At 39.3% G+C, this 26081-nt stretch overlaps 1 protein-coding gene across 2 annotated transcripts; it reads left to right on the top strand.

Moving 5' to 3' along the window:
- The first annotated feature begins 1618 nt into the window (after positions 1 to 1618).
- Positions 1619 to 20135, top strand: DHRS7 (dehydrogenase/reductase 7). Of its 2 annotated transcripts, none has more exons than XM_042943407.1 (7): positions 1619 to 1882; positions 8860 to 9012; positions 12066 to 12172; positions 12611 to 12850; positions 15363 to 15485; positions 16694 to 16909; positions 19909 to 20135. In XM_042943407.1, exons 1-7 carry the CDS (start codon positions 1750 to 1752, stop codon positions 19954 to 19956), a joined length of 1020 nt encoding a protein of 339 aa, XP_042799341.1. In that variant the 5' UTR covers positions 1619 to 1749; the 3' UTR covers positions 19957 to 20135. The 2 variants fall into 2 exon arrangements, with proteins under 2 accessions (XP_042799341.1, XP_042799339.1); XM_042943405.1 differs by having other exon boundaries at positions 8839 to 9012.
- The last annotated feature ends 5946 nt before the right edge of the window (positions 20136 to 26081 follow it).

Here is a 26081-nt window from a genome sequence, read left to right as displayed (position 1 = left end):
TGAATTCCAAAATGAATGATGCTTCTTTTCAGGTAAGATGAAATATATGATATTGAAATTTTGTATATTAATTTGTTTTCATTTTCCAGTGCAAGAAGCGCTAGTGAGGTGAAAAGACTGTGTGGTTTTATTATAGTTTGTGTATTAGTTACAATTCTCCACGGAAACAGCTCTGTTCCCCTTTCAGCCTCCCCAAAGCTGGAGTGTGTGATGGAGAATCCAGGTATACATACATGGCATGGTCTGGCTTGGGACACCAAATCTAATTCAGTCCTTACATTTTACAGAAGGGGAAACAAGCTCAGAGAAAACTCTTGGAATTTTTTCATGGGAGTGAGACTCAGTGTGGTATTTTTAAGCACCTTATTTAAAAAAAAAATTTTTTTTTAACGTTTATTTATTTTTGAGACAGAGAGAGACAGAGCATGAACGGGGGAGGGTCAGAGAGAGAGGGAGACACAGAATCCGAAACAGGCTCCAGGCTCTGAGCAGTCAGCACAGAGCCTGATGCGGGGCTCGAACCCACGGACCGCAAGATCATGACCTGAGCCGAAGTCGGATGCTTAACCGACTGAGCCACCCAGGCGCCCCAAAGCACCTTATTTTAAAACTCACTTATCATAAGAAAAATAAAACCCATATTGCAAAGGTAACAAGAGGTCAGCTCTTGAGCAATATTATACCAAGTTATAAGAGAGGTAAGCAATCAGCCAAGATCCAAGTTTAGTTAGTGTACATCTTCCTCGGAGAATCAGAACCATATCATCACAATTTAAACATTCTTACTGCTTTCACATGCAAGGGTAATTCTATAGGTCCAGGATATAGAAGTTTATAAACAAAGCCCTTGTCTTTCAGGCTGGACTCTAAGATGTGATAATTATAATGGAAACAATAAATAATAAATGAGAATGAATTCTCATAATTATAAAAGAATGGATTATTGTGTATGAACTACTGTGCCCTTTACATTTTTTTATTTAAACCTCCCTACTGTTTGTGAGTACATAAAGATAAATAATTTACTTAGGGTTGCTGAGGACGGAACCAGCTTGGCTCAGGTCCCCAATCCTGCTCCTAGATCTGGTGCTCATGGACAATTTTGGCCGAAACTGCACTTTCTCCTCCAGCAAGAAGGCAAGTGTCTTATGCAACATTGTTTTCCGTATTTAAATCAAGGGGCCAACTCCAGAGACCCGGTTAATTGGGGGTGGGGTGGAAAACAGTTTGATAGTTTGTTGGGTTTATTTAGTTAAGAAAGATGAGGACGGAGGAAGTCGCATTCATAGGTTGGACTCTTTGTGCTCTTCCTTTTGACACAACCCGAGCCTTGGAACTATATCCCCTCAAAACAACTGTTAAAGAATCCTTCTTGATATTACAAACCTTGTGGCTACGGTAGTACCGGCAGTACCGCCGAGTCTTTAAGTCACCCACGCCTGGCGTCTCAGCAGCAACCCTTCCTCAGGCGTACACGCAGACGAAGCATGCTCAGCAGTTGCGGGGCACGGGGCACTGGGCGGGGCGTGAGGGCTTTTCCCGCCCCTCCACGCGGCCCGGGGCGCGGCTCCCAGCCGGGTGGTGCGGCGCGCCCAGACCGCCCCTCCCTCCTGTCCACTCTCTGGGCGGAGCCGGGGCGGTGCGGCTCTCCGGCCCACGAGGAGGAGGCCGCGCTGATTTCCGTGCACCGCGCCGCGGCTCATACGGGTTCTGTGTTTCCCCAGGCGGGGCCGGGCGTGCGCGGCCGCGATGAGCTGGGAGTTGCTGCTCTGGCTGCTGGCGCTGTGCGCGCTTCTCGCGCTCGTGGTGCAGCTGCTGCGCTTCCTGCGGGCGGATGGCGACCTGACCTTGCTGTGGGCCGAGTGGCAGGGGCGACGCCCAGGTGAGGACCCGCAGCCGCGCCTCCAGAGTGGGAGGTCGGGTTCCGGGCGCCCGTCCCCGCTGTCCCCGCCTCCCACCGGGTGGTGTGGAGCTTCCGTGCCTTTCCCTGGGGCTGACGGTGGGGGAGGAAAAAGCCGGGGCCCAGAAGGCGGGTCTGCCCCTTTGTCTTTCGTCCGGGTCAGGGAGGACATGCCTGGTTGCCAAAGTCAGAGGGCGCTGGAATGGGCGGGGCGCCCTGAGTGCTGGAAGTTCTTAATCAGGCCCCCAGGGATTCTGCTGCTGCGTGCGCGGACGACGATACCGAGAAACACTGCCAGTCCCCTGAGTTTGTACGGGAGCCTCCTTTCGAGAACTGGAGCTCGGTTTTTCTACATCCTGAAGTTGTTCCCTCATTCTGAGTTGTGAAATAAAATGAAATAACCCGGAGTTACCTACCTACCTACTTATTCCCCTAGAAAGACCTGGATTGGCATTTTGCCCCGAGATAGATCATTACAGGCACATTGAGGGGCATTCTGCCTATCCCACTTTCATCTGTGCCCTGCTTGAAATTTGGTCGTCGTTTACTACTGCATTCTTTGCGCTAAAAGCAATGGGCACCGCCCTTTACACACGCGACCTCCAGCCTTTACAGAGACTCTTACAAAGCAGGCGTTATTGATCTTATTTTCCAGGTGGGGAAACCAATATTCAGAGACATTAAATGACCCAGCCAGAGCTAGGCTTTGGATCCATAAGGGCTCAGGGAAGTGGACTTTCCCTGGACCTAGTTTCCTGTGTGAAAATACCCAAAAAGCACGTGAGGAAGTTTACTTGGAAGTGATGGCTAGCAGTTCAGAAGATAATACATCGCTTTCAAAACGGGTCTGGGAGGGAAGGGGAGCCATATGGCTTTCAAGGATGTCAAAACAGGTTCTTGAGGACCAACAACAAACCAACCAACCAACCAACAAAAACTTAGATGGTGCAGTGTTTTGTGTCCCTTCAAAGCTCAACTGTACCTGACAAAATCTTATTCCTTAGTATTTCATTTCTCTCGTTGCATTTTCTTGGGTATAACATCTGGAGTGCTGACATTATTGAGTTCATGGAAAATACACTACACCTGTGCAAAGTCAACGTGTGGCAGGCAGATAGATGGCTGGGATTGTCAGACCCTCTCTTGATCAGACCTTCTCTTGCCTGATGGCTGCCTTGTGGCTACTTTGTGGATATTTACATTTGATCCTGAGTGCTTTTATGTTAACTTGGACTTTGAGAATTACATACAAATAATTTCTTTTTAAAACTTAATTCTGTAGAAGTTATTTGATCCATTAGTCATGTCAAGTGCTGAAAAGGGAAAACGTTGAGACAATGTCTGAATGAATATCTAATAGCTAGTTAAATTACAGGTTATCGCATATCAAGCAAAAACTGAAAGTTAAGGTGACCAAAAATAATTTTTAAGAAATTCACTTAATTTTTTCAGTGTTTTACTTTGGCTGGAAAAATAGTTTTAAAGGATTTTAACATGCATTTAATTACATTGCTATTATTATTTACTTGTATAATTGACTAATTTGCATATTAATTTGATACATTGTCATTTATCTAAGTAAATAAATCACATTAAAAGTTATTCAGCAAATAAAGTTGTAATGTTAAATGGTGATGGCTTTTAAATTTTAAATTTTAATTTAACTTTTAACTTCATTTTTTTTTAATTTTTTTTTTTAACGTTTATTTATTTTTGAGACAGAGAGAGACAGAGCATGAATGGGGGAGGGTCAGAGAGAGAGGGAGACACAGAATGTGAAACAGGCTCCAGGCTCTGAGTTGTCAGCACAGAGCCCTACGCGGGGCTCGAACTCACGGACTGCAAGATCATGACCTGAGCCGAAGTCGGACACCCAACGGACTGAGCCACCCAGGCGCCCCTTAACTTCATTTTTAAATTTAGTCATTCTTAAACCTGCATTGACTGAAGAGTAAGCTTTCTAGAACTCCTTTTATGTATAAAGCACAGATATATGTGAGATACACAGTGTATCTGGAGTTACAATTTCATTGGGGGAGTTTTTAAGAAAAAAATGACTAGAAAGACTACTGGAGGTTGGGGGCTGGTGATAATGAAACAAACTTAAAGGAACATGGAGATACACTCAGGTTCCCATCAGGTTCCCAAAACGGTTTAGATTGGAAAGATAGGCAAACTCTATTAAGGTAAAAAAAAAAAAAATTTTTTTTTTTTAATAAATCCTCCTTGTCTTCTCCATAGGTTTATTATTTTTGTCACTTTAAAAAATAGACAATATTCTTATATACTACAGAATTTAAAGATACAAAAGGAGGGGCACCTGGGTAGCTCAGTTGGTTAAGCATCCAACTCTTGGTTTCTGCTTGGGTCGCGATCTCATGGTGTGTGAGTTCGAGCCCCACATTGGGCTCCTGACTGACAGTGTGGAGCCTGCTTGGGATTCTCTCTCTCCCTCTCTCTCTCTGCCCTGCCCCCACTTGCGCTCTCTGTCTTTCAAAAATAAATAAATAAACTTAAAATAAAGATACAAAAGGACTTATGGTGAAAAGTTGCCCCCAGCCACCAAGTATGCCTCTCTGGAGGCAACCAACATTTCTGCTTTCACATATCCTTCTAAAGAAACTCTCCATGTTCCCAAGCGTATATCTTACATGGTGAAATCTAAGGGTGACTAATCATAGATACTGACACAGATCCAGAAAAATCCATGGCACAAGTCCAGAGCAGGAAAAGTTTCCAGCAGCAGCACATCTGGGGAAAACTCGGGTTTTTGTTGGCAGTAACCTCAATAGGAGTGAACTGTGAAATGACTGCCAGAAAAGATTAGGCAAGCCTGGGAGGCGTGTAGTCGCTGAAGCAACGAATAGCAGTCCACAACAGATGTCTTCTGAATAAAGGCTTGTCTGTGCTGGCCTCTGTGCTGCACACTGGGGACACCGCAGTGGCTCAACCAGCCATTGTCCAGACCCCACGGGAATCCTGGATCCTTCTGCGGCTAGTTCTCTTCAATAGGAACATTGACCAGCTAGAGTTTGTGCAGTGGGGTGTGAGCCAAAGAGTGAGGAAACCTGAGGCCATGTCATCTGAGGGAAGGTCATAGACACTGGAGGTGTTTATTTAGCCTTAGAGAAGCAAGAGATGATGAGAGGATTTAGGGAAGACACGTCAGCTCTCTTCAAATATACAAGGGATTGTCATGTGCGAGGCATGCCTGATTTTATTCTTTCTGTTACCACAAGGCAGAACTGCTGCTGACTGCTGCTGGGTAGCAGAAATTGAAGGTATATCACAGTAGAAGAAAGAATCCTTGGGATGCTTGGGTGGCTCAGTCAGTTGAGCATCCAACTCTTGATTTCAGCTCAGTCATGATCCAAGGGTCATGGGAACGAGCCCTGTGTGGGGCTCTGTGCTGAGCGTGGAGCCTGTTTAAGATTCTCTCTATCTCCCTGTGCCCCTCTTCCCTTCTCATGCTCTCTCTTTTCTTTCTCTCTCTCTCTCTCTCAAAAAAAAAATCCTTGCCCCCCTTGAATGATTAGACTAGTCTAAAAAGGAGGGGGTGCTTTGGAGATAACTAGCTTCCTCATTCTGTGAGGGAATTAAGTAGACATTAGTCCGTGCCTTGAGAGAATTCTCAAACTGGGTTGGGGGTTGAACTGCTAAGTTTCCTTCCAGCTCTGAGGATCTGCTTTCAGAGACTCTGTAGGGGAGACCATGATTTCTGCTATCTTCTGTGGAATTGGTAAACAAGAGTTGGTGCTAAATACAAAAGCTTTCCTCTCCATGGTGGGAAGAAAGGGGCCAGAAGTGCAGGTATACTAAGGTACACATGAGCTAAGGGGTTTTCATTGTTGGTTTTAAGTAATATTTGCTTATTGGCGTAAAAATGGAGAAATTTTTATTCTATGCTAGTTAGTAAATAGTTACAAACAACTAGAGTCACCCTGTAGACTGAGTATTGCAGAACTTTGGAACAGTGAGTAGTCAGTGAGTGAGTAAATGATTATTATCTGAATATACACTCTACCATTCCTGATGAAGTTCTCGCTTGTGCATTTCCGTAAAAGTACATCATGTGATGGGAAAGAATTACAGCCTAGACATAGTATTCAGGATGGTTGCAACCTTAGTTCAGATATTTACATGAAACCTTTTAACTGAAGACAAGCTATAGTTTCTTGAATGGCTAAGAAACAGTTGGGTTTTAAAATATTGATCATATTCTCACAGTTTGTAAAATCGAGCCCCATGTCCGGCTCTGTGCTGATGGCACAGAGCCTGCTTGGCATTCTCTCTCCCTCTCTCTCAAAATAAATAAATAAACTAAAAAAAAAAATGAAATAAAATATTGATCATTTTAAAATGTGAGCACCATAGGCTAGTGGTCAGGGTGTGGACTTTGGAGCTAAATGTACCTGGGATTTTTTTTTAAGCTTATTTATTTATTTTGAGAGAGACAGTGCGCATGCAAGAGAGACCACCACTGAGGGAGGGAGAGAGGGAGATAGAGAATGCCATGCAGGTTCCGCTCTGTCAGCAGAGAGCCTGATGAGGTGCTTGAACTCATGAACAGTGAGATAATGACCTGAGCTGGTATCAAGAGTTGGATGCTTAACTGACTGAACCACCCTGGTGGCCCTGTACCTGGGCTTATATCCCAGCTCTCCTAGGGTTGTTGGGTGTTTACTGAATAGTTATTGATGGAGTTCTTTCTATATTCCAGTCTCTATGCTAGGCACTGAATAGTGAACAAGGCAGATAGGGTCCCAGTTTTAAGGGAATTTACAGTCTAGTGAGGTAAATTAATGTCTGTAATCCTCAGCTTCCTTTTTTATAAAATTGAGATAATTCTTATTTCATGAATTTCTTGTAAGATTTGTTTTACCTTGTAATACCTTGTTTTAATAAGGTACTGTGTTTAAGCACATAGGAAATAATAAAAACATATAAAGCCTTTATAGTTAGTAACCCCATTGCCCCTTGCTAGAGAAATTAGAACATACATTATTGGGTGAATATTCTATGTTTTGCTGCTGAAAAGTCTATTTGTTAAACACTTTTAGCAATAGTGAGTTGACATTTTATTAAGCACTGAGTATATGTCAGATACTGCTCGGGGTACTTTACTTACTAACTTACTTTTCTCAACAATGCTTTGAGGGAGGTTTTGTTATTAATCCAGTTTTCCAGTTGTGAACATTAAGGCACCAAGTTCTCACATGGGGGCATTTCACTGCTGTGTGTGATGGAGCCGGGATTTGAACCCTGGCAGTCCAGAGCTCGTACTGTTAACCCGACAATTAGGTTTTAGACTTGTTTGACTAAAACAGTAAACTGATTTCCTGATTTTAATGTTTATGATCTAAAATCAGAGCTCGTACTGTTAACCCGACAGTTAGGTTTTAGACTTGTTTGACTAAAACAGTAAACTGATTTCCTGATTTTAATGTTTATGATCTAAAATCAGAGGTGTGTGGGGCACCTGGGTGACTCAGTCGTTGAGCATCAGGCTCTTGACTTCAGCTCAGGTCATGATCTCATAGCTCATGGGTTGGTGCCCCAGTTTGGGCTCTGCGCTGACAGCGCTGAGCCTGCTTGGGATTCTGTCTCTCTCCCTCTCTCAGATTTTCCCCTCCCCTGATGGTGCGCGCGTGCATGCGCGTGCTCTCTCTCTCTCTCTCTCTCTCTCTGTCTCCCTCAAAATAAATAAATAAACTTAAAAAAAAAAAAAAAAAGCCCAGGTACATCTAGCTCCTCCCCTGCAATTCAGATAGACAGTGGCTCTCATGTCCTGCAGTGCAAATAAGCTTTTCATTGGAGGAAAGGAGAATAAACCACTCTTTGGTTTAGAGCTGTAACATTTTTATAGTTTTTCACAAGAACATGATTGGGCAAGCAGAGTACAGCATTTCATTTCTCTATCGTATGCATTTAATCTTGGGTGAACTGTTATTCTCCAAGAAGAAAGCTCAGGCCTTTGAGGAGCAAGCACTTTTATAAAGTGACTTTTAATTGATAGGCATCAGATATGATTGACAAATGAGGAAAACAAAAATCCAGAATGATACCACCATACCTTAGAGTAGAGCTTGGTATATTCAGATTCATCATCAATACCTCCATTGCAAGAAATTAGAATAATAGAATTCAGAACTGGATGGGACCTTTAGTGATCATCTTATCTGAATCCCTCATTTCATGGATAAGGAAGTGAGAAAGCAATTCAGATAGACTTTTTATTCACTTAGACTAATTTTTCTCAATTGAATACATAAATAAATAGAGCCTGGGAGTCAGATCATCAAGTTATAAGGCTTGTCCTAGAGTAAAGTCAGGAAAACTCACCCAAGAGTCGGGAATATATAATACAGTGTGTTGATAACTGTTACTAATATATTTGTATTCATGCTTTTTAAAAAAAAATTAGGTAGGAGGTGCTTTCTGAGGATATTTAATTAAAAAAATTTATATCACTTTATTGAGGTATGAGTAGCATAAAAACTACATATTTAAAATATACAACTCAGTGAATTTGAGGTAGGTATATACCTGTGAGAACATCACCAGAATCAAGCCCATAAATATAGGATAGTGAAAAAAAAGTTTTTTTTATTTTAGAGAGAGTGTACAAGCAGGGGAGAGGGGCAGATGGTGGGGGAAAGAGAGGGAGAGAGTGAGAGAGAGAGAGAGAAGATCCCAAGCAGGCTCTATGCTGAGTGTGGAGCCCTATGTGGGGCTGGATCCCACAACCCTGGGATCATGACATGAGTCAAAATCAAGAGTCAGATACTCAACTGACTGAGCCACCCAGGCACCCCTAGGCTATTAGAATTTTTAAACTCCGCACATTATGCCTTCATATTTTGTGGTATTGTTTAAGACTGTCTTTTTGGTAATCTTTGATTTATGGGTGTAATCCAGAGCTTAGTTTCTGCCCTCAGGCTGCACTTATTTCTCACTAGAATGGGAGCTGACCGATATGGTGGTATGGGTGACTGGAGCATCGAGCGGGATCGGTGAAGAGCTGGTTTACCAGCTGTCTAAACTAGGAGTCTCCCTTGTGCTGTCAGCCAGAAGAGTGCAGGAGCTGGAGAGGGTGAAGAGAAGGTGCCTTGGTGAGTAAATCTAAAACCATAGCAGCTTCCTGGAAATCAACCAGAATTCACATTCAAATACAATTTTGAGATTTTTAGAAGTTAAGAGTGGGATTTTCCTGGGCATATTATCTGCTCTGGTTCCAGATACTCCAAATGCTTAGATCCAAATTCTCTTTCTTTGGGCATCTCTTCAGTAGCTGCTCTTGCCCCTTCCTTTTCTTTTCTGATGCCTTTCTACTTTTCTTCTTCTTTTTTTTTTTAAGTTTTTATTTTACTTCTAGTTAGTTAACATACAGTGTTATAGTAGTTTCAGGTGTACAATATGGTGATTAACACATACATCATCTGGTGCTCATCACAAGTGCACTCCTTAATCCCCATCCCCTATTCAACCCATCCCTCCACTCCCTCCCCTCTGGTAACCATCAATTTATTCTCTATAAAAGAGTCTATTTCTTTGTTTGCCTCTCTCTCTCTTTTTGCCCTATACTTGTTTGTTTTGTTTCTTAAATTTCACATATGAGTGAAATCATGTGGTATTTGTCTTTCTCTAACTGATGTATTTTCCTTAGCATAATACTCTGTAGCTCTACCCACATCATTGCAAATTCTGCCCCTTGTTTAATTGATTTATTTGTTTTGTGGGGGTTGAGTTTTTGTAAGTTCTTTATATATTTTGGATACTAGCCCTTTACTGGATATGTCATTTGCAAATATCTTCTCTCATTCTTTTAGTTGCCTTTTAGTTTTGTTGATTATTTCTTTGGCTGTATGGAAGCTTTTTATTTTGATGTAGTTCCAATAGTTTATTTTTGCTGTTGTTTCCTTTCCCTTGCCTCAGGGGACCTGTCTAGAAAACAGTTGCTGCAGCTGATGTCAGAGAAGTTACTGCCTGTATCCCCTTCTAGGATTTTGATTGTTTCATGTCTCCCATTTGGGTCTTTAATCCATTTTGAATTTATTTTTGTGTATGGTGTAAGAAAGTGGTCCAGTTTCATTCTTTTGCATGTTGCTGTCCAGTTTTCCCAACACCATTTGTTGGAGAAACTGTTTTTTTCCCATTGGATATTCTTTCTTGTTTTGTCAAAGATTAATTGACCATGTAATTGTGGATTTACTTCTGAATTTTCTATTTTGTTCCATTGATCTGTGTGTGCCTTCTATTTTTATTTTGTGCTGACTCTTGATATTAGAGACTGATCACGAATTCTTTTAAATGCTAGTGGATTTTCTTTTTTTTTTTTTTTAATGTTTATTTATTTTTGAGAGAGAGAGAGAGAGAGAGCGAGCAGGGGAGAAGCAGAGAGAGAGGGAGACACAGAATCCGAAACAGGCTCCAGGCTCTGAGCTGTCAGCACAAGGCCCAATGTGGCGCTCAAACTCACGGAACTGTGAGATCATGACCTGAGCTGAAGTTGGGCGCTTAACCAACTAAGCCACCCAGGCACCGCGAATGCTGGCGGATTTTCAGTGACCACGTACTTTATACTTTTGTCTTAGAGAAAGAACAGTTTGGTTCTTATATATGGCATTCATGTGTGTAACCATAGAAATTTAACTAGAAAGGATCCTTCTTCATTTTGCTGAAATAGCAGATATTAAAGTCATATGGGACACTATAAGATTTTTGTTATAAAAATGAAAGAACAAAAAAAATGAAAGAACAGGAATTGAATTAGGTTTTAAAATGCAGCTTGAGGTAATATTCATATAGGGAGCAACAATGTTATTTTTTTTTTAACTTTTATTTATTTTTAATTTTTTTTGGTTTAGGTTTTGGTATAGATGTGTTCACTTGAAAACAAGTTATCAGGGGCGCCTGGGTGGCTCGGTCGGTTAAGCGTCCGACTTCGGCTCAGGTCACGATCTCGAGGTCCGTGAGTTTGAGCCCCGCATCGGGCTCTGTGCTGACAGCTCAGAGCCTGGAGCCTGTTTCAGATTCTGTGTCTCCCTCTCTCTCTGCCCCTCCCCTGCTCATGCTCTGTCTCTCTCTGTCTCAAAAATAAATAAACGTTAAAAAAAAAAAAAAAGAAAACAAGTTATCATTTGTCATGAAACAGTACCTAAAATGAGATAATTTTGAATTTTCAAGCAGACCATTCTTTGGGTCATTTCTCTACCTGTCATTCTTGAAACAATTTTCTTTCAGTTTGCTGATGGAGTTAACCATGCAGAAAAGAGAGTCAGTAGCAAGGCCACAAGGCCTCTTTCACAATATTGCCTTCAGAGGCCTCTTATGCTTTGCACTGGGACACTTCCTCTGGCTGTTGAGACTTGCAAGTTCTGTACTGGCAGAAATGAACCATGTCAGCATGTGTCTGCTAGACTAAGGCTGACTTTTCCTTTTATCTGTCAGATCACTGGTGCAAGCATTTCCATTTCTTTTTTTAAAACAGTTGATGTTTCACAGCTTAACAGTTTGTCCATAAAACCTTTGTACCTTGTTTATTTTCTCTACCTGCCTTTCTTATTGGCTTTACTGGTTGTATTTCAAAACGTACTCTTTTGATGAGTAGTGACAGAAAGGGCCAACATGTTTCTCGATTGGCAATTTGAGGGTGTCCTGTTCCATGTTTGCATCCCTGAATCCTTGTCTGGAAGGAAGCTTCTGTGTGTCATGTGACTGGGTTAACTCTGAATGTCTTACTAATGTGAAGCATAAATTGTTTTTATGTTTTAATGTGTGTAAAAGAGCAACTATACTTTCTGAGCCTGTAATGAAACAAATATATCTCTGTACTTCTAAAGAAAAAGCTCTAATTTTTTTTTTTAGCTTGTAGTATAATCATGGTTTCTTGTAGAGTCTGTTCCAATGTTAGACTGTCCGTATTCAAGTTGAAGAGAGCCATACTACTTCCTGTGTACCCAGCCAGCTTTTTGTCTGATTAGATATTGCCTTATTACTGCCAGTCCTCTTGGTCACTGAGAGAAATTCTTCCACAAGGCCACTCAGAAATGAGTTTTTGCCAAGTCCAGTTATAGGGTGGGTATTAAACTTAACACCAAGTAGCCAGAAGCTTGATTGGACTATCTTACAACTTCTGCACTAATTTTTAAATGTCTTTATTTAGAGAATGGCAATTTAAAAGACAAAGATATACTCGTTTTGCCACTTGACCTGACTGACAGAAGTTCCCATGAGGCGGCTACCAAAATGGTCCTCCAGGAGTTTGGTAAAGTAAGTAGCCATTTTGAATTGGTAAGTCTTGCTTTGAAATAGGTAGCTACAAAAGAGATTCCTTTCTTTGTGTGCTGTCATTTAAAGGATTTTAGGCAAATGGGTCCATGCAGTGAGATCAATGCCCATGAGTCTTTTATACTTTAAGTCTTTGGATTTATGTAATTAGTACTTTCCATACCTTACTAAGTACTAATTCCTTCATGTAGAACAAAAGAAGGTAAAAATTCACTGTGCCTTTTATTTTTATGATGGGAAATTAATTCCGTAGGTGAATTGTGGTTTTTATTTTATCTCTTTATTGCTGACTGCTAGAAATTCACCATTCCATTCCAATGATTCTTCAAGTTAACAATATAACCAGCCATCCCTAAGAATTGTATCAGTCCATTTACAGGTCATCCCCAAAGTGCCCCTTTTCTAATTTTATTTAACTAGATCGACATTCTGGTCAACAATGCTGGAAGATCTCAGCGTTCTTTGTTTGTGGAGACCAGCCTGGACGTCTACAAGGAGCTAATAGAGCTTAACTACTTAGGGACACTGTCCTTGACAATGTGTGTTCTGCCTCACATGATCGAGAGGAAACAAGGAAAGATTGTTACTGTGAATAGCCTCCTGGGTATCATATCTGCGCCCCTTTCTAGTGGATATTGTGCCAGCAAACATGCTCTCCGGGTAAGACTGCTCAAACTCAGCTCTGATCTAAATATGTATATGGGAGATATGGCCATCACTGCAAGAGGTCATTGGAACGGGGCAGTGATGTAGGGGAATAGCAAGAGAGACCCAAGGAGACCTTGGGTAGAGGACATCCCCAGAAGATGCTAAAAAAGACTTGAATCTCACTCGCCTCTTCCTAATTCAGCAAACATGTACTGAGTACCGACACTGTGCCATGCTGTGCATAGCAGTGGATCCTGGGGATATAAAGATAAGAAATGGTCCCCACCCTAAAGAAGTGTATAGTCTGCTCAACATGTCACCCTCATCCTCATTTCTATCACATCTTCATGGAAACTCTACCCCCCATTTCTTCCACACACACTTGATGTACTTACCCTTCCCATTTCTCTGACTTCTTTCTCCTTCCCCGTTGTAGTTGGCATTTATCTAGTCTAAGTATATTTTCATGTCAGAAGTAGGAGCTCCCCGCTGGATGATTAGACTGGGCTTCGTATCCCTACTGGGACTAGTCTTGACCCTATTTACTGTGGCTTCACTGAAAGAAGAAAATCCAGTCAAGGCAGAGGCTGGGAGAAAGCTTGATTTGGGCTACAATAACTTACTAGCTGTGACTATAGAAACAAATGACTTTTTAATATTGGCTTAAGAATGGATATGAAGAAATATTATTAAACTGTAACATAGAACAAATTAGATCCTAAGGCCAGTAGGAGACACATAATTTATAATTAATGCTGTTGAAAGTCAGCATAAGTGGAATGTTTCGCTGTTGGAATAATGAGATGCAACAGCTGAATGGCCTTCACAGAGTCATGAGGATCTGAAGCTTTGGTTCTTTAGGGTATCCTCTTTCTGCTGTGGAGAGAGACGGTTGCAGAGAGTGATGAAACAGATTGCTACACTGATGATTTCCCCATATTTGGTAATGGGGTAGTAGTCACTTCCTGCAGAGCAGATGGGCAAGTCTCAGGCAGGTGGATGAGGGAAGGCAGCCCACTATCTTCCTGACATGCAGAGTGCTTTCACTAAAATGCAACCTGAGCTATCTGGCCTGCCTTCCAGGACTCACTGTTTTATTACTGGATTTGATCCTGTTATACAGTGTGGCAGGTTGAGACTCCAGTTAGTTAAACCAGTAGCTGAACACTAGGACTAAGAAGTACTTTTGGAAGAACACATTTCCTTCCCTGATTCCCAACAAGCTATAGAGTGAATTTATTTATCACTGAAAAGTTCACACACTATACTAGATGTGACTTCAGACAAGGAGAGGTTTAACATGATGTATTGGCTTTCATGGTGTCCTCTCTCCTCTTTTGCTGTAGAGAGGTTAAGGATACGAGAGTTCATTGATTTACAAAGACTTTTTTCATGTCCATCTGAGGCAGGCACTTTGTTGGTCCCTGGCAGCGTGAACCCTTATAGCTGCTATTTGTTAGTGGTTGGCATTAAGAGCTGGTAACTGTTTTAATGTTGGATCACACTCCAGATTAGCTGTTTAGGCGTTTCAATACTTATCTCAGCTGATACCAATGTAATCTTGGAACATTTCCTAATTTAGGAAAAGAGAGGAGGGGAAGTAGATGTTTACTCCCTATTTGTTCAGAAGTAGCCAGTATCTTCAAGTCTAGAGGGTCTAGCTTGTTTTTATGAAAGTCATTGAGGAAGCAATCCTATTACATTTTTAACCAGCCACGGACTCGCTTGCTAACCCTAAAAATAAATGCTGAAACAAATTGTATGTTAAAATAGTCATATAAATAGAAAAAGTTGACTTCTTCCTCTATGATAATTTCTGTCAAGTATTTAATCCCTCTTGCTCCCTCTTGCGCCAGCAGTGGCACTTGAGACTGCTTTGAGGGACAAAAGAAGCAGGGAGATGGGGACTGGTGTGGGGAGGGTGTGTCAGAGTCTCCGGGGATAGTTTTTCCCCTGTCCTGCGCCTACCGTGAGACATAACTCGTGGTGTCAGCCACCACTGCCAGAAGGTGTCAATTATTCCTACCAGAAGATGGTGATGCCTGAGGATGCCTGTTCTAAATTGCCCCCAGTCTTTTTTCTAGTGCTTAGTTATTTTTGAGAGGGAAAGAGAGAGAGGGAGGGAGAGGAGAATGTGAGCAGCGGAGGGGCAGAAAGAGAGGGAGAAAGAGAATCCTAAGCAGGCTCTGCCCTGTTAGCACTGAGCACGACATGGGGCTCGATCCCACGAACCGTGAGATCATGACCTGCACTGAAATCAGGAGTCAGACCCTTAACCGACGGAGCCACCCAAGCGTCCTAGATTGCCCTTAGAGTTAAAAATGTTTAATAAACTTGCCCAATGAGATTTCCTGTCCTTTACTTGGCATTTAAAAACATATTTTGATAATGTGCTAGTGTCCCATATAAAAAGTTGAAGAAAAGTAATGTCGTGCTAATAGCAAACATGAGATATATGTATTTAATTTTATTTGTTGCCCTCTTTCTTTGTTTTTGTTTTTTTTTTTTGTTTTTGGCCTATTAGGGTTTTTTTAATTGCCTCCGTACTGAACTTGCTACATACCCAGGTATAGTAGTTTCTAACATTTGTCCAGGACCTGTGCAGTCAAATATTGTGAAGAATGCCCTGTCTGAAGAAGTCACAAAGGTAAAAAACTTCTAGTTGGAGAATAATTTGAACGCTTTAGTAGTTATGTATTGGTATTGCATCACTGTGCTTAGAATTTTTTCTAACATATTACACTAACATGTTACTGTGTTATGAATTATTTGCAAAACTTAACTCATGGCAGTAGGACCGCTGTTAAGTTTAGCTGCTAGTGCTTTAGCATTCAGTTTTAATAAAGGCTAAAGAAGTTGATAAGATACTGCTTATAAGTAATCCACTATGATGTGGGCTATCAACATTTTAAAAACTCAGTTTCTATCACTTCACAAATTACAGCAACATTGAAAGGATTTGTGTGGCTGAATTTTAGCACATTAAATCTTACTGGGATTTTAAAGAAGAGCTATGGTGAAGGAGCTTAGAAAAAGCCTGGCTGGATTGCAATAATTTTAGGTTAGCTTCACCTGTGCCTGACCACACGCCTGTGCTTCCCTCAGCTCTTGGACTGCACATGGTGAGTTGGCAAGTGGATGACAAATTTCTTGCGATGAGTCCAGTATCACCCAGTGATACAAAATCCCACTAAAGACCGTGAAATTTTCCTCCTTCTCCACGAAGATCAATTTCTGCTGAGACATAAATCTGTTTATGCTTCTGTGTAAATGTTTACAGATATGATTTATATTTTCACATTTTCTGTGAAGACTGTAAGGTAAACTAGAAGCAGCACGCTGTTTTGGGAATCAAGTGACTTGGAAGATCTGGTTACTGCTAATGATCTGTGTGAACACAGATGAGTTACTACCTTTATGGGCTTCAGTTTATTTATTTGTAGAATGGTAGTGTGTTAACTGGATTAGCAGCACCAGATTTGTTCACTATGGACTCCATGGTTTATAGAATTTCATTTGCTAAATATATGTATTAGTAATTTATTTAAAAATCTTTATTGCTAAATTGATATATAATTTTCATTAAATTAAAGGGGATGTAAATAAAAGCAAAGAACCTTCATCTTTTATTTAGCCTGCATGATCTTATCTGGTCATATATGATTTGTCTAAGGCTTTTTGAAACATTACAGTTTATAGACACCCATCAGTACCAATGACGTCTTCTAAGGGGCATGAGGTCCCAGTAAAAGCGTCAACTACGTGACCTCTGAGTCCTTTATAGCTAAAAAATTTTGTGAAATATCTTGGATAAATACTCAGCATTCACTTACTTTTTTTTTAACATTTTCTTAGTCTGTAGGCATTGATGTAGCCCAGTCCCACAAGATGGTGACCAGTCGTTGTGTGCGGCTGATGTTAATCAGCATGGCCAATGATTTGAAAGAAGTTTGGATTGCGGATCACCCTTTTTTATTAATAGCATATTTGTGGCAATATATGCCAACCTGGGCCTGGTGGCTGACCAACATATTAGGGAAGAAACGAATTGAGAACTTTAAGAAGGGTTTGGTAAGACAAATTTATACAATTCTTAATACATATCAGTCTTGTAGAAAGTATGAAATTTTTGAGCGCTTGAAAACTTTTCTTACTCCCCATCAACTTTATGACATAAATACGAAAGATATAAGAAGTGTTGTATTCCCCAGGCATATCTGTTGGTTTACTATAAATTACTACTGGTCTTAGAAATTTCTACAAGGTAAAATCAAATCAGAGATTGTCATTTTATCTTCTAAAAACTTACTGATTGACCAATGTATGTCTTCTTTCTCCACTGTTTTTCATCACAAATTCCTACCTGGTACCATCTCCTTGGAATGATAATGGCCTCCCCTCCAATTTCTCTCCAGGATGAGGCCTCAGCCCATGCTTTACTCTGTCAAAGCACTTACCATGCAGTGAAAAATCATGCACTCTCTCTGTGTAGTGCTGGTTCCTTTGGCCTCATTCTGGAAGCACTGTGCACATGAGATGTACCAAAATGTCCATGTCTGAAAAAATATGGTGATTGTTCATTCTTTTGGCACTCATTCCTACAGCTAAGTGAGGAATATTATGATCTATTTCTGAGAAAATTGTGACCATCACAAGAATTTAATGTTTGAAGAGCAAGAAAATGTAATGAGTTAAGCCAAAAATTATGGATAGGATTATGCAAAGAAAGGCTATTTCTGTGGATGTTTTTTATTGTGAAATTATTTTCAATGACTACTACGTTCTTTTAGAAATGTTAGCAGGGATTGATATATAAAGAGCATTATTCAGTGGGAGCATACCATATGTATCATTATATAACCTTCCACTATTTAAGCAGTCCACAAATTGTTAGGCACTTAATTTGTTCCCAATTTTTGAAGGATCCTGAAAATAATTAGTGAAAAAAATAAAACAAAACAAAATGCTTAAAGAGACTTAAAGGTTATAAAACTTCCATGATGCACCAAGTCCAGAGCTTGAAAAACGAAGGGGCTATTTATTTTCTACTAAGTTGTAATATGGACGAGTTTGCTTGGTACCAAGCCATTTATAAGTGTTTTGGTAATGTTGGGATGTGGTAGTGTGGGTTGGTTCTAAAGGTGGGGCTTCTGGGGCACCTGGCTAGCTCAGTATGAAGAGCATGTGACTCTTGATCTTGGAGTTGTGAGTTTGAAACCCATGTGGGGGTGCAAAGATTACTTAAATAAAACTTTTTTAAAAAAGGTAGAGCTTCATCAAAGATTTACATCTGAATTTCAAATTTGGAGTGCAGCTGGTATAGTGGTATTGTGCCCAGTGATGGATAAGAGTTGGGAAAGAAGGTCCTCAGTATTAGGGAGGTGATAGCTCTCTGATTAAGATCATGGAGCCTCTTACCAGGCTACCTGGGTTGAAATCCCAGCTCTGTCCCATGACCTCATCCCTCAGTCTCAGACTTCTTTTCTATGTCAATCTCCCCAGCTACAAAATGGAGACTAATGATGCACTTAGTCATAGGATTGTCACAGAGATTAAGTGAGTACATGGAAAGCCCTTAAAACACATCTTGGAATGTCCTGCTTGTTAAATACTAGCTGTTAATGTTTCTGTTTTGATGGTAGCAGGATATTTAACTAATAGATAAAGATCAAAGAGTTAAGCAATAGGGTGGAGAAAGAATACATTATAGAAATTACTTTTTTGAGGGATGCGGGAGTTGGGGGGACCGGGGCTAGACTTTTGGTGCTATTATAATAGTTGTACTCTTTGGGACATCCACAAGAATGTGAATTTGTTTTCTTTATAGATTATATAACTGTAAAATATAGACATTACTCAGTAAGTCAAGCATTCGATTACATCTAGACTTTGCTAAAATGATGGCCTTTCTCTTCTTACCACCATCTTTAACATATTGCTCATTACATGGGTCTTGTTGCTAATCACTTTTTTTTTAATGAGAAACTGGGCATCCTTTCATTTCTGAAGACCATTTCTGAGATCAAATTCCTCATTCTTTATGTAAAACCATATAAACTTTAAAAAATTGTTCACTTTTTTTTTTTATGGTTTTCTCCTCCTGCTTCTTTTCTATTATTTTCTATTTGCTTATAAGGCATCTATGTTAAGATAATGCCAGTATAGCTTATCCCAAACTGAATGTACTTGTTGATAATACTTGAGTTTGTTTCTATTGTTTAGGGTGGGAACATTATGTCTGGAACTTTGTTTTTATGAATATATATTATTTTCCAGGATCAAGAACAATAGCTGCACTGAATTGTTACATATTTTTTTGTCTTAGTGCAAATTCTTGGAAGTAGTAAATGCATATCTTCCCAAATGAAATATCACATCTCAAGGATTATTGGGTTGCCTCGTTTTACTCTTTAAGCAATGTACTAGAAATAACTAGAAATAATTTTAGAGTTATCTGTCAGATACTTCAATCCTAAATACCCTGACCTATTCTTTGTATTTATTAAGGCAAGTTAGTGTAGGTATGATATGCTGGTCTAGAAGAGTAATAATAGAGATTTCAGCATTTAAGAAATGGCATGAGCAGATGCTAATCAATGATGTTTATACCTGATAGAGGAGATAATGATACTAAGATATGGAGATATGATACAGAGATATGTTTGTGTAGATCTAGAATTCTCACTATGATTTCTATTCTAATTTAAGCCTTTGCCCAGGTTTTATAAGGATTCTTTTTTTTTTTACTTTTTTTAATGCTTATTTATTTTTGAGAGGGGTGGGGAGGGACAGAGAGAGAGAGAGGGAGACACAGAATCTGAAGCAGGCTTTAGGGTCTGAGCTGTCAGCACAGAGCCTGACGTGGGGCTTGAACTCACCAACCGCGAGATCATGACCTGAGCTGAAGTCAGACACTTAACTGACTGAGCTGCCTATGCGCCCCTAAGAATTCTTAACAGTGAAAAATGATACAGCTTTTTTTTTTTGTAAAAACAAACAAAACAAAAAACAAACAAAACTGGGGTAAATATACAGAGAGAGTGATTCATGTTACTGTCTCTCTGTTACAGGATGCAGATGCCTCTTACTTTAAAACCTGGAAGACAAAACATGACTGAAGGAGGAGTACTCGCATTTTTTTTTTTTAAGCTACTGGAGGGAGAATGAAATCAGCAATCTTTATATACTGAAGACTAACTTCTGATTTTACTTTTTAATAGATACAACTTTCAACATGTAATAAATAATAGAAGATTTCCATGAATCTTGTAAATAAAGGTATTAACACATAACCACATTCTTGGATTAAAAAAAGCATTTTACTGTAGCATATATACTTAAAATCTAAGTTAGCAGAATGCTAACCAAATAATTATAATAACCCATTAAACGTAAACGTATGGAACATTACACGAAACAGTGTGGGGTAATGAGCAGATATAAAGAAGTATCTGAAATAGTCCTGTCTCTAAGATCCTTACACTCTTAGAAGAGCTGATGGGTCCAAATGCCTATAGTTTGAAACAGTTGGTAGGGCTCATAGCAACCCTTATTCAACATCTGTCATACGCCACTTGCTGTTCTAAGTTGCTTTGTATGAGTTAATTCGCTTATTCTTCATAACAGCCTGCTAAGGTATGTGGTTTTATCCACTTTTATAGAAGAAGAAAGAGATGCTCAAAGCAAGTAGGTATATTACTTTCCTAAAGTCACACAGCTAGTAAGGGGTAAAGCCAGGATTAAACTCAGCTCAGGAAGACTCCATTGGCAACTCCTTATTTTAGTTATTATTATTAATTTTACTTTAATCTTCACCACTTTACATTAGAAAACATATATAGGCCACAATAGAAAATTAGCAAATATTCCTTGACAAGAAAAACATGTTCCTTTTTTATGAGCAGTTAATAGTTTAGCTATAGTCCAAATAACATAAATAAAATAACTAGAACATTTGTTGGGTAAGTTGGAGGCCACCCTGGTGGCTATCTTTACAAAAGGGGGAAGGTGACAGAGGTACACCATGGAGTACAGTAGCCATGGAATAAATGAACACATAGCAACACTGATATATCCTAGAAGCATGGTGATGAGTGGAGAAAAGTAAAGAACTACAATAACATAATTCTGTTTACATACACTTAAATTTATGTGCTTAGAAGGTAGTGCTCATTTGGAAGAAAACACAGTGAAAGATAAACATTAGATTACTTGAAATGGTAGCTTAGGATGCGGAGGGCATCGAGGGTGCAGTGTGGGGATAAAATACACGAGAGAACTCTTGCACAACCAGTGATGAAAATGGGAATTATGATTAATTGAATACACTGCACCTGGGGTAAAAACAAAAAGATGAATTGTTGAAACAGTTCTAGAGGACTGCAAAATAACATTGTCATATGGCATGGTATAGATTGTAAGCACAAACAGTTCAGAAAAGGGAGAGAGGTGCATATAGAGTAGTGTGAAATGAATGTGATAACCACTACACCATGGAAACCCCTCCATCACATTTAGAATAGTGTGGAAGTCCTTTGTGGAGAAGGTGGTCTGCACTGAACCTTCAAAGGGTGGGATTTACATGAAGGTTTCAAGAGATTGGAGTCCAGGTCAGTTTTGTTTTATTTGTCATTGAATCTCCAGACCTTGCCACTGTGCTTGCCAGTGTTTAGGGTTTGCTGAGAGTATGCCAGACCTCCACAATGTCATGGATGAAAACTCCTAGACTGAAAATAGCATGGTATCGGGATGAAGGAAAATGAATTCAGTTTGCTCAATTGTTCCAGCCAATGAAGAGGCTTAAATAAATTAAAATTATCTTTAAAAATTCATCTGTTTGGTGTTTTTCTATGACATGTATAAAGACATGCTTTTCTGTGTATAAACCCTCTCTTCCTTGGTCTTTTTTGTGAGCAGCCCTAAATGGAAAGGCAGCTTTTTGTCAAAGTTCATTTTGTCAAAGGTAGTCACGAGCTGTGAAACCCAAGTGTTCACATACTGACTTTTAAAAAGTGTTTATTATTTTGTACTGACCCCTCATTTCCTAGCCACTAACTCAAATCACCCTTTGAAATAGGAAGGAAACTGTGTGCTTATTCTATCAATGCTGAAAGTGGGGCAGAGATGGGGTTGTGCAAGGTGATAGCTGGAGAGTTGGTTAGAAGAGTTACCAGTAGAAGCTATCGCTTTAGGGTTAGTCTGCCCAACTACTGGGTGCACAGTAATTCACGTGAGACCTCAGTCACAATCAGTTATTCAGAGGCTGAATAAACATATCCTATTAAATAATAAACATTATTTCTAACACCTCTATGTAAGTATAATTGATAAAGTATACATAAAGTGTAAGTTTGATATGTTTTGACATATATGGCCACACTTATGAAATCATTAGCTCAAAAAAGAGAGCAAACATCAGCCCCCAAAGTTCTTTTGTAACCCTTTGTGACTATTCCCCCTGCCTATCTCATCCCAGGTAACCAATGATATACTTTGTCACTATAGATTTGTTTGCATTTTCTAGGGTTTTATATGAATGAAATAGTAGTTTATACACATATACTGCTGGTGGGAATGTAGAGTAGCACAATTGATTTTTAAAAGTTTGGCGATTTCTTAAAAGTTAAACGTACACCCCATATGATCCAGCCATTCTAGTCCTTGATATTTTCCCAAAAATGAAAACAGGTCCATATGAAGACTTGTAAATGCATGTTCATGACAACTTTTACATAATAGTCTCCCAAATTGTGAAAAGCCAAAATGCCCATCAACAGATGAAAGGAACACACAAACTGGGAACTATTCCATATAATGGAACAAAAATGAATGACCTACTGATACATGCAACAACATGTATAAAAATATTTATAAAAATAAAGAAGCCAGAGTATCTGAGCCTGGATTATTTCTTTTTCAGGAGATTTTAAATTAAAAATGTAATTTCTTTAATGGCTATAGGATATTGAGATTGTCTATTTCATCTGTTTTAGTTTTGGTCGAGCTTTAGTAGTTTGTGGTTTTCAAGAATTGAGTCATTTTCTTAAGTTGTCAAGTTTATGAATGTAAAGTTTGTAGTATTTCTTTATTATCTTTTTAAAGTCTGATTTGTAATGATACTCTTTTTTATTTTATTTTAAGTAGGCTCCATGCCCAGCATGGAGCCCAGTGCAGGGCTTGAACTCATGACCCCGAGATCAAGACCTGAGCTAGGATCAAGAGTTGGATGCTTAACTGACTGAGCTACCAGGTGCCCCTATTTGTAGTGATATTCTTTATTTCATTCTATCAATTTTATTGAAAATTTTCAAAGAACCACTGCTTTCAAAATTTTCTCTATTTTCCTATTTTCAATTTCATTGATTTCTACTCTTTATTATTTTCCTCCTTTTGCTCACTTTGGGTTTATTTTGCCCTTTTCTAGTTTCTTAAGGTAGGAACTTAGATTATTATGTTAAGACCCTTCCTCATTTTTTTTATATTTATTTTTTATTTTTTAAAATTTACATCCAAATTAGTTAGCATATAGTGAAACAGTGATTTCAGGAGATTCCTTAGTGCCCCTTACCCATTTAGCCCATCCCCCCTCCCACAACCCCTCCAGTAACCCTCAGTTTGTTCTCCACATTTATGAGTCTCTTCTGTTTTGTCCCCCTCCCTGTTTTTATATTATTTTTGTTTCCCTTCTCTTATGTTCGCTGTTCTGTGTCTTAAAGTCCTCTTGAGTGAAGTCATATGATTTTTGTCTTTCTCTAATTTCACTTAGCATAATACCTTCCAGTTCCATCCACATAGTTGCAAATGGCAAGATTTCATTATTTTTGATTGCTGAATAATACTCCATTGTGTATGTGTGTGTGTATACACACACACACACACACACACACACACACACACACACACACCACATTTTCTTTATCCATTCATCCATCGATGGACATTTGGGCTCTTTCCATACTTTGGCTATTGTTGATAGTGCTGCTATAAACATGGGGGTGCATATGTCTCTTTGAAACAGCACACCTGTACCCCTTGGATAAATACCTAGTAGTGCAATTGCTGGGTCGTGGGGTAGTTCCATTTTTAGTTTTTTCAGGAACCTCCATACTGTTTTCGAGTGGCTGCACCAGCCTGAATTCCCACCAACAATGCAAAAGAGATCCTCTTTCTCCGCATCCTTGCCAACATCTGTTGTTGCCTGAGTTGTTAATGTTAGCCATTCTGACAGGTGTAAGGTGGTATCTCATTGTGGTTTTGATTTGTTTTTCCCTGTCCTCATCTTTTTTAATAGCCATATTCTAGTAAACATTTATGTCTGCCTTAGCATCCTAACCGTTCATTTGTAATATTGTTTGCCATTGCCTCATAGAAGTATAGGAGGTATACTCTTCAGGAAAAAAAACACATAGAAAAATAAAACCTTATAATGATTTTTAATCAACTTCCAAGGTTATTCTCTGAAGCAAGAGTCAGTATTGTTTTCTATTAAGATTTGTGAATCTTAAGGCTAAAGATCAAAGAAAATTTCATCATCCCTTATCTTAAATCTTATCTAATTAGACAATAAAGCAAATCCACATGTATGTTTTTCCAAAGGGATGACCTTGGAAGCATGTTTTAATATCTTTATTGGCTACATTGATCATGTTTATTTATTTTTGAGAGACACAGAGCACGAGCAGGGGAGGGGCAGAGAGGGAGACACAGAATCTGAAGCAGGCTCCAGGCTCCGAGCTGTCAGCACAGAGTCCAACAGCGGGCTTGAACTCACAAACTGAGATCATGGCCTGAGCCGAAGTAGGACACTTAACTGACTGAGCCATCCAGGCACCCCAACTTAACTATTTTTTTTAATTGAGCTATCACTGACAGATAACATTAGTTTCAGGTGTACATAATGATTTAACATTTGTATATATTGTGAAATGATCACCACAGTAAGTCTAGTTAACATCTGTCACACTTAACAAAAATTTTTCTTGTGATGAGAACTTTTAAGAGCTACTCTTAACAGCATTCAGATGAGGGATACAGTATTAACTATAGTCACCGTGCTGTACATTATATCCCCATGACTAACTTATTTTATAACTGGAAGTTTATTCTTTTTGATCCCCTTCACCCATTTCATTTCCCACCACCCTCCTCATGCAACCACCAGTCTTTTCTCTGTATCTATAAGCAGCAAAAGAATGAATATCCTGATGTTATGAAAATTTTTCTACCATTTCTTTCAGTCTTTAGTTCAGATACCTACAATACTAGTGCCCATTAGTCCTATTGGGTAAATCATTCTTCAGAAGCAGTATATTCAACTGAAAAGAAATGCCTGGGGTGCCCGGATGGCTCAGTCTGTTGGGCGACCGACTTTGGCTCAGGTCGTGATCTTGCAATTTGTGAGGTCAAGCCCTGCCTCAGGCTCTGTGCAGACAGCTAGGATCCTGGAGCCTCTTCGGATTCTGTGTCTCTCTCTCTCTCAAAAATAAATAAACATTAAAAAAAAAAAAAAAAAAAAAAAAAAAGAAATGCTTAAGGAGCCAGATCAACAGAATGCCCTCTAGTAGTGAACTCATTATGTTGTAACCAAACACTATTAATCCTGAAAAGCAAGTTAAACCCAGTTTCTTTCATGTATATCAAAAGGATACGGGGAAAGGAAAAGAAAATATTTTATTGTAAGAGATTTTACTAAAGGCTTTTAAGGTTTCTGAATTGAAGTATATGAAAAGAAAATGAATAGATTATATGAAAATACTTAGACCATGTTAAATGTTAAAACGGCATTAAGTTTGAAAATACTATAAAATTTAGTATTTCAAATAAATATATATACATTTTGCAACTTTCAATAGGATCCATTACCATTACTTAAAAGCACTGATACGTATGTGTGTCTTCTGAGTATGTAAAAATTACATAGCTGCTGACTTGCATAAGGCAAGTCACCTACCACATATTTAAGAAGGCATTAAAAAATTCATTATCTAATCTTACACAAATGTTTTATATTTGCTAAAACCTACCACAATCCACAGGGCACAAATACTGGCCAACTAGCTCTAACTTTCATGTGAGATCAAGTTTGTTTGATTTTTTTTAACCATTGAGATAGCTAAGAGAGTCAACTTTACAGAGCTTAGCTTTTCTCAGGCATCGGACTTGGAGGAAGAGAGAGAAGTCCAGTGAAGTTATGAGGAATCACATTGTTACTTTTCTAGAATGGAAAAAAAAAAAACCCATCTCA

This window comes from Panthera leo, chromosome B3 (genome assembly GCF_018350215.1).
Source record: "Panthera leo isolate Ple1 chromosome B3, P.leo_Ple1_pat1.1, whole genome shotgun sequence".
Lineage (NCBI taxonomy): Eukaryota > Metazoa > Chordata > Mammalia > Carnivora > Felidae > Panthera > Panthera leo.
This window is presented reverse-complemented; position numbering and strand designations above follow the sequence as displayed.